The 9,642-nt window shown below is 39.2% G+C and overlaps 1 protein-coding gene across 1 annotated transcript in view; it reads right to left on the bottom strand.

Moving 5' to 3' along the window:
• LOC143033042 (regulator of G-protein signaling 7-binding protein-like) overlaps positions 1 to 9,119 on the bottom strand; it is a 61,696-nt gene extending 52,577 nt beyond the window's left edge. Inside the window, exons 1-2 of the mRNA XM_076198242.1 lie at positions 8,901 to 9,119; positions 2,902 to 3,038 (exon numbers count right to left, since the gene is read on the bottom strand). Coding sequence (XP_076054357.1) covers positions 2,902 to 3,038; positions 8,901 to 9,118 — 355 coding nt within the window. The 5' untranslated portion in view covers position 9,119. The remainder of the gene's footprint in view (positions 1 to 2,901; positions 3,039 to 8,900) is intronic.
• Positions 9,120 to 9,642: the final 523 nt, after the last annotated feature.

Raw genomic sequence — 9,642 nt, 5'->3', positions numbered from 1 at the left:
GAGAGAGAGAGAGAGAGAGAGAGAGAGAGAGAGAGAGAGAGAGAGAGAGAGAGAGAGAGAGAGAGAGAGAGAGAGAGTGAAATAGTAAGATTGTGAGAGTGATATTGTAAGAGAGTGAGAATGTGAGAAAAAGTGAGAGGTAGATAGATAGAGAGAGATATAAAGGGAGTAGGAGAGAGATAAAGAGAGTGAAAATGAGAGAATGAGAGATTAATAGAGAAAGAGAGAGAGAGAGAGAGAGAGAGAGAGAGAGAGAGAGAGAGAGAGAGAGAGAGAGAGAGAGAGAGAGAGAGAGAGAGAGAGAGAGAGAGAGAGATTAAAAGAGAAAGAGAAAGATACAAAGATAAAGAGAGAGAGAGATAAAGAGAGAGATAAATAAAGATAAAGATAAAGAGAATCTCTGGAGGAGCTTGAAACCACCACGCCGCCTCTCTTCTGAGTATCATGATTAAAGCCCCCCTTCTCACAACGGAACCCCATCCGGCTGGAAAGGTAACGATCCCGTGTTCATTCACACTTGCATTTCAAGTCTGCACAACTTGTTCCCCTCAGGACCGAACTATCTAGTACTTGCCCCTTGCTCACCTATATCTCTTATTATTTATATTGTATTCCCTTTTGCTGTTTTATTTTCTGTCTTTATTTCTTATATGAAATGTATTCTAAGGACACGAAAATGAAAAATGTCGGTGTATCAATTAGATAAGATTATTTCAAACTCGTTTGAAGTACTCCGTGATCTTTATGATGAAAGTAAACATTTGAAAGAAAACCGTTAGATCGGGGTGGCGGTGGCGGTGGTGGTGGTGGGGAGTGAGTGATACGCCGTTATTTCAAAAGATGAGTGCGTGTACGTCTTCCAAATACCGTGAATAAATATTTATGCATCTATTATTACTTCGGGTCATCTCCACTGGAAATTTTGGTGAGATTGAATCAATTGCAAGTGTATTAAAAGTGTTTCCTCGTCATTAACTGGTTTATTTTTCTTTCCATCTCCGTCTATTCAAATATTTTAGGTTTACTTGATACTCGGGGGGTAGTTATTAACTTGCACATTAAACTCTTCATAAAAAAATGAACTCTCTTTTGATTTTAGTCTACCCAATGCAATCAACAGTTTTTTTTAGCGCTTTGGCAATTGGTTTCAGAGCAGTTCAGATATACCCCCCCCCACCTCCGACCAAGCCCAGACTGGAAAATTTAGATATTTATAGACAGATCTTGACTTTATTGAACTGAGGAATATTATTTCACATACTTGGAAATATACAAGCCGTACTAGTACGTAAGAAATTTATTGTAGTATGAGGGGACGGAGAGAGGGGGGGATCGCCGAATTAATGAAGCGGCCTTGCTGTGGACGTGCTGTGTCTTGCGACGCTGCCTCTGACCCAGGTCAGTGGACAAGATGCAGGGATGACCCGTCATCCAGGAGGTGCCAAGATAAGAGGGAGGGTAGAGGGAGGTGGAGTATGTAGAGGATGGAATGGGTGGGAGCAGTTTCTATGCCTTTGTCTTTTGGCTACTCCCCGTGTAAGGGGGAAAATAGCCTTTGCTTTGGTATATGTATGTATTATATGATGGAGCATCAAACTAAACTACTTGAGAGTATTATTCACGGTAGTAGCTAAATGATAATTGAATAAATAAAAAAAAATAGAATAGACAAAATAGAATATATAAAGTAATATAGAATAGAATGAAACATATGCAAATGAAATAGAATAAAACAAAATTGAATAAAGTGTAAAAAATATATTTCGTTGGCAAAATACATGTAGAACTCTAATGTGTCCTAGAATACTTTAAATGTTTCGCAGATGATATGGGAACAATGAGTTGTAGGATATACTTGAAAAAAAAACAAAACTCTGGACAAAATAGTGAGGCAGTTCTTGAGCACTACAAGAACCCGATTCTTGCAGCCAAATAAGTGGAGGAGGGGAGTTAGAATGATGATCTTTAAGGTACAGCAAACATTAGGTACTGCAGCTCCGATATCGGAGAGATTCTTCTCCCTCCTCACCACTCTTGTTCAGAACTCATGATCATCCTTGCCTCTATCAGCCTTGAGGGCCTGGGATTTGGTCCTCGCATAGGATAGAAGACAGTCAACTTCCACGGTTTATCTTCCCATTCATAAGGAGAGCTGACAACAGGCGACTGGCCTCCTCCTACCACTAGGCTGTTACATAAAAACAAACCCACACTACCACAGCACACGAAATAGCCCATAATTTTTACTCAGAGTGCCCGAAGATCTTTTCCAGCCACCGTGTTGCTGTGGTTATTCGGTTTGTTAGGTTTGATGCAATGGTTATAATTACTTAAGACAAGACACGAAGACCCAAAGTACTGGAGGCTACGTGTGCGAGTTGTTCAGCCCCTCGCGTGGCCCTGCAGTTTTGGGTGAGGGAATGACCAAAAACCATTAAGTCGAAGTCAGCTTCAAGTCCTGTGTGTGTGTCTCAGATTACCACAAAAGAATATGTGCACTGAAGTACACTAAATTGATCTGTAATGTTTGGAGCGTACCAAAACCGTACACCGTCGACTGATGCGTATTGTACTTAGATCGCAAATTATCTGTCCCATTGAGAAACTGATAGATTATACTTAAAGTGGCCCCCCACCCCCACCGTTTCTCCCTCTTGAAGCTAACACTTAGCCACTAACGATAAAAAGTTCAAATTATTATGTGACACAATGAAGATTAGGCAGTGATCATATGTCAATATTCAGGCCCGGTCGTCGCGAGCTTTGAACTTGGGGGCCTCAGAGTGTGAGTCCCACCCGTTACCACTCCACCTATATGTCAATATAACTACGGACAGATTTCAAGATAATGGGCAAAACCAACTGATGCCCCTAGGCGATGATAGACAAACTATCACTTACCGTAGTATTCAGTCATGTCTATGGGCATGGTCTGCACAAGGCGCCTGCACTTGCGCAGTTCTCTGGCCATGAGCTGCGTGCAAGACACGAGGTGAACGAAGTTCTGGTTGTCCACTGGGATACCCTCAGCAACATCACTGTCGAGAGGATAGAGGGGGATATACATAAGAACGTAAGAGTGTAGGTGACTGCAAGACACCATAAGGTCTACACTAGGCAGTTCCATGTCCCTTTACCACCTTTCACACCTATCCATAAATCTATCTAATTTTCTCTTAGAATAACTAGTTGCTTCAGCGCTTACTACATTGTTACTGAGCCTATTTGATTCGTTAACCACTAATTGGTAAACCAGTTCTTGCCTATTTCTATACGAAAATCGACTAAAACATATGAATCTGCTTTCCCTAAAAAAGCGTTGACTCAGGTGACTCAGGTGATTGACAACACCAAAAGTGACAAAATTCTTACACTGAATGAGAATCCGACAAGAAATAATGGTCTCAAACTGTCAGGAAATATATTTAATTTGGAAGTGGATAGAAACAACTTCGCCAACCGTGTAGTCAATCAATGGAATAAACTTCCTGCAGAGGCAGTGCAATATAGTTCAGTTCGAAGCTTTAAGATTCGTTTAGATAAACGTTTAAGCAAGATGCTGTAATGACTGTCATTTATTTTATATTATTTGATTATTTGTTTGTTATTGTTTGTCTGTTTATTTATTATTTGCTTGATTTCTATTTATTATTATTTATTTGTCAGTTTATCATTATTTACTATTTACCTGTTTGTTTCTCATTTAACTATACCAATGTATTATTTATCTTATTTATTATTATCTATATTATTATAACTTCTATTTTATTTTATCCATTTTTTAATAATCTATATATGTATTTTTTCGCATCCGACCTAGTTATGGACCAAAAGGTCTCCTGTCGGCATGCTCCTCCTTTGTAATCCTTTGTAATTTCCCCTTTAAACCTAAGTTAGAACTGGTTACATTACTCTTAGTTTCAGGGGCATCTAACAGTTTCTCTGATCAGTATGCAAGGTAGGAAGTCTTCTATATTAGAAGTAAGTATGTAATGGCGGAGATAACAATGAGAGTTGTATCAGTAATTGCATGTGTAAAAGTATCAGAAGTACTTGTAGTAGTTGTTACAACAACAATCATGGTGGGCATGGGTGAATATATCCCCCACTGTATTTCATTGATATATCATGAGTGAAAGGTTAGCCCCTAAAGGTCTCTGTCTATGACAGTTATAATAACAGCATTAATAGTATTAACAACGACGCCAGTATCAGAACTAATAATACTGATAGTAAAAATAGTTGTAGCACAAAAAAATCTTGAATGATGGGTTACGACATTGAAGTGTTGTAGAAGTAGAAGTGATATAATAGGTAGTAGGATAGGTACTGTTGTATAGACAAACTACTCAGGAGTGCTAGAGCATTGCAGGAGAGCCAAGGGTATACTACAGAATCTGGAGGACACTGTAGAACAGTTTAGGAATAGGATGAAATTTGGTAGAGCTTCAACCGCAGGATCATAGAAAGAAAAAAAACGAAAAAAAAAACGAGAGACGATGCTAGAATATCCATCAGTGTATATAGCTTCCCATCGTATTCCAGTATGCTTGAATCAGTTGCCGGCAAGATGGTATGAAAAAAAAACCCCAAGGAAGTCTCAGGGGGTAGACAATCTCCGAAATGTCAGCGTGGCCCTTTCCAGAAATTTGACCACATCTTTTTGTACGTGCATTCACCACCAGCACCCATGATCACTCAGAAAAACCCAGGGTGTAAATCTATTGGAATCAACAAAATTCTCAGAAGAATTACTGGAAACAACATCCTGAAAGTTGTCAAAGAAGATGAAGAAGTCGCTGGAAACTTGCAGGTATGTGTCGGTCACAAAGTAGGGGGTGGGGGCAGATGTCCATACAATGAAGTTCTTTGAATAGAGGGATTGTGAAGCAGTATTACTCGTTGCTGCATCTAAAATACCTAGTTCCATCAACCAAAAGAAATTGAAACATAATATATAGTTTAGGTTTCTTAGCCTAGTATGGTGCAGCATGTGCGAAACTCATACGAGGATCCCAACAATTTATATATGGTGAAGTATGAAACTCCAACGGAGGAAAATTGCTATTCAGTCCACAGAAACCCTTAAGCCATAGTATTGTCTGACCTTGGATTAATGTCACTACAAAGTAAAATCGATTATACATGAACAAAAATAGCTCGTTGGAATGATCTTATGGGAACAGTCAATGCAAAAAATCTTCGACATTAGTGGGAGCAGGTGGTGGTCAATGGCTCACAGGCGGGCTATCATCTCAATGCCAGGAATTAGTTTCTGATTGTAGAGCCACACCAATACGAAACCTCTGTGGAAATGTTCGAACACAGCAACGTAAAAGAGAAATAAAGTGAGAGGCTCCTCAGTACAGCAATCGGTAACAAGGCGTTCAAAACGAATACGCCAGTTAGTGTGAACGATTGGGGGTAAGGAAATTTATTGCCTCAATGAAATAGCCAAAACTGTTTTCACTATGCTCATCCACGGAAGAAAAAGAAGAAAAAAAAATGGTGGAAGGAAGGAAAGGGAATGAGATGGTGTCAGTGACTAAAGTATATCAGAGTGGAAGAAATAGAAAGCGTGGTGAGGATGGTGGATGAACGGGAGAAGTCATCACCAGCGTCCAGTTTCCCACGGCACTTTGTTGATGTATGCAAATTTCTAAGCTAGTCCAGGGATTGATGTATCAGTACGGAAAGTTGATGTTATTTACTTTTTTCTATCTATTCATCTATTTTATGTCATTTACTCGTTTGTTCATTTATCTATAATATTTCCCACGGGTTCGTGACTCTCTCGTCTCATATTACGAGATCCTATTTGTCAGTTTAATCTATTCCCTTTAAAGACCACTTAAAGACTTAAGCACTATTATTCAATCACCTCTTTCTCTTCTTTCTTTTAATAATGACAGCATGATTCGTGCTTTCAATCTCTTTGCACGTTCTATCGGTATACAAAGCTGGGAACCAATTCGAAGGTTCGTCTTTGTATTTTGTCTTATCTATATCCTTTATTTTGTGTGAAGATCATATCACCACTGTATATTCCAACCGAGGGTGAGATCAGACATTCTATGATTTTCATCTTCTCGTCCATATACTGAAAAAAAAACTCATTTTAATTTCGTTAATAGTCCATATAATTCAGCCACGATTCAGCTGATGTATTTGTCAGGTGACAAAGCATTCGTAACCAACACTCTTAGATCTCTCTTTTATTTTGGTTTCATTAGTGATTTATTTCCAATAATGGATTTCGTTGAGAATCTTTTTAATATTTTACCCATTTCCAACATTTTACATTTTCTATGATTGGCTCTATGCTAATATATATTGTCTAGATCATATAACATTTTGTAGTCTTCTACATCTTTTATTCTTTTCATGATGTCTGCATCGTTTGCAAATATGTTAGTATAGTGTAGTTGTGTCCTACTTTGCATCATGTTATTTATGGATATCAGGGACACTGCAGGTACCAGAAGCCAACCTTGTACGACTTCGTTAGTCACTGGCCTCCATCCCGTCATTTCCTATTTTACTACTGTTCTCGTGTACCCGTCTTTCAGTAACTCTTTTGTCTATTGAAGGACCTAAACCCTTCAGTATGCTCCAATTTCTGCAAAAGACTATTCATAGATCTTCTCACCATCCCTTCAGTTAGTAAGAAACTGTCAGATAACAAATCTCTGGAACTTCCTCAATGCTTCTAGATCCATAAACAGTTGCTCTTCATCAAGGTTTAATGTTCACCGTAGTGCTAAGTTCTTTGAAATAGACCATAAATTTGTAGTCGTAATACTCAGAATGCATGTAAAATCCAGTAGAATTTCAAGATGTAATCCTCCAAAATTTCTTCTGTAGACGCTCGGGGATGATAAAAGTGTTCAACAGTATACGTTAACAGTCTCCGATTGATTCGAAGCGCTTGGTGTCCTTGAGGTCTTTGAAGAGAACATCAGAACATAAGAATGAAGGAGACTGCAAGAGACCATAAGGCCTACACTATGTAGCTCCGTATCCATCACCACCTGTCATCCCCATCCATAAAGTTGTCTATTCGTTTCTTAAAACAAGTGATAGCTTCAACGCTTACTACATGGTTACTAAGTTTATTCCAGCTATCACCGAGGCATTACATTGCATAATGTTTAGTGCAAGGTGCTCACCCGTCTGTTGTCTGTTGAATTTTCTCCCATATGCTAAAACTCCAGAGTCTTGAGTAATTTAGTTTCACGCCCAGTAAATTAACAACCAATTGGACTCTAGCGTTCCCTGTTCTTATGGAACACTGACCTAAGTTTCAACTGGATTTTCTTAAAGCCTATACTTATCTGAAGATCTCAAGATCTCAGTGCACACAATGGTGCTCTGGGATCATATGTAGATCCGTGAGTTTCATACAATGATTATTTATCTGATATCTTGCCTATCTTCTGGAACAAGAAGTACTATTAAATGGAGAAAGCGTTTCCATCTTCTGTTAATTCAGGAGAAAAGCTGGGGTGCGTCTTTGCCCCAGTGCATTCAACACTTGCATGGACTGGAGATTGGGCAGAGTTGTCGACATATCTCATTGCGGAGCATCCTTTGACAACACTAAGGTCATCGATCTTGTCTCTGTCGATGATGCACGTCATGCAAAGTCGCCCGAGGTCCTGGTTGCACAGAGAATCCTGGACCAAGACCAAAATCCAGTCTCACTGGATGTTACAATTCAGTCTGTCCAATGGTCATGACAAGGGCAATGAAACCACGGAAAGCTTCACATACCTTGGTAGTGTAGTAGATAGCAGTGATAGGTCGCGTCAGGAAATCATTTGAATGTTTGACATGGCCCATGATCAACAAAAGTATATGGCGTTGCTATCATTTATGCAAGAGGACAAAGATCCTCAATTCTAAAGTCGCTAGTGTTCCTTCATCTGCTGTGTAACATGGACACTGGATGCTGAGTTGAAGAGTGGTCCTTGTAAAATGATAGGTTATTGGTGGTATGACTGTATCAAACCAAGTATTACTCCGTGAGACTCGCTCAAAGTCTGCTATCAGTATGTGGCAGACTTCCCTAATGTTGCTTCCACTCAAATGGTTATCTTTATAAGAAATAACCCTATGGGGAGACGAAAAGGACGCGTGCAGAACTCAAAGTTGGATTAAGGCAATCGTTTTCTGCTGAGAGCTGTTCGAAAAAGAAAAGGTCAAGGAAATCATGAGGAATGGCGTCGGGGTATGAATGAAGTGACATATCCTTCAGCGTGTGCTCCACATTGATAATGAATAGGATGAAAAAGACACTGCTTATACAATAAAATATACTCTACAAGTGACAAGTAACTTTCTACTTAGATATAGATGCTGTTTGAATGTCCCAACATGTCATGATTCTGCTGACTATAACTGACTTGTCTATCTTGTACTAAAAAAATAGATGCATAATAGTGTAGCTGTACATATAAAGTACATCATATGTAAAGGCATGAAAGTATGCTGGAACAAAAATGTGGGTAACAGAGAAATCCTTTAAACATGTTTAGATTCAGCATGCAAAAACACATAAGTAATAAATATCATGTTCCACAGGACAAAAATATGTTGGCCAGTGTATCCACAATCAACATTCCTGGACTTTCTTTCATCTTTAATCTTGTTTCACTTTCCATAGAATGAGTCGTTGGTGGTTGTGTGTATGTGTGTGTCCTCGTGTGTATATGTGTCGACAAGTAAATTATGCATGTTCTGCCTATTAACCTTTTAGAACACCAAGTGAGAAATTTCCTATAATCCTTAAAAAGAATAAAACTATACGTATCTCAAAGAAATGCAGCATAGACAACAAACTCGAGAGGCTGTCAGAGTCCAGAACGTGCATCTGTACCTCTAAGAACCCACCAACCCACCTCTTGATTCCGGGCAGGAGCAGGCCGCTAGAGTGCTTGCATGTCTCGACGCACTGCCTCCTCACTTTCCGGATCCGCTCCCGAAGTTCCGGGCCGTCCCGAGGCTGGCCGACACAGATGAGGAGGTCCCGGAACAAGGCCACCTGCTGGTTTATCTCGTGCACCAGCTGTTGGGAGTAGAAACGAATCAAATGCCGGTGTTGTGTGGGAATCATCATATTCCCATTTTCCTCCACCTCCCTCTCCCATTTCCCGTTCTTCCCTTCCTTCTCCCTTCCACACTTTATTACTACTATCGATCTCATTACTCTCTTCTTCGATCTCTCCTTTATGGTGAGTGTACATGTATGCACGTATGTATGTACGTACGTACGTATCTATGTATGTATGTATGTATGTATGTATGTATGTATGTATGTATGTATGTATGTATGTACGTATGTATGTATGTATGTATGTATGTATGTATTATATATATATATATATATATATATATATATATATATATATATATATATGTGTGTGTGTGTGTGTGTGTGTGTGTGTGTGTGTGTGTGTGTGTGTGTGTGTGTGTGTGTGTGTGTGTGTGTGTTTATGTACTAGTATATCATTGGATATGTGTTAGACTTAGGATGAGACGTATACATACGCTAGTATGCAGGATAGTGTATTTCATTGGGTTGCAGAATATAGAGATATAATCTCATTTTGGTAAGCCGATTGAGTCAATATCATATTTGTG

The sequence above is a fragment of the Oratosquilla oratoria genome, chromosome 15 (genome assembly GCF_046742065.1).
Source record: "Oratosquilla oratoria isolate Oo_2021 chromosome 15, ASM4674206v1, whole genome shotgun sequence".
NCBI classification, from domain to species: Eukaryota; Metazoa; Arthropoda; class Malacostraca; order Stomatopoda; family Squillidae; genus Oratosquilla; species Oratosquilla oratoria.
Note: the sequence above shows the minus strand (reverse complement) of the source record. Positions and strands in the feature narration are given on the sequence as shown.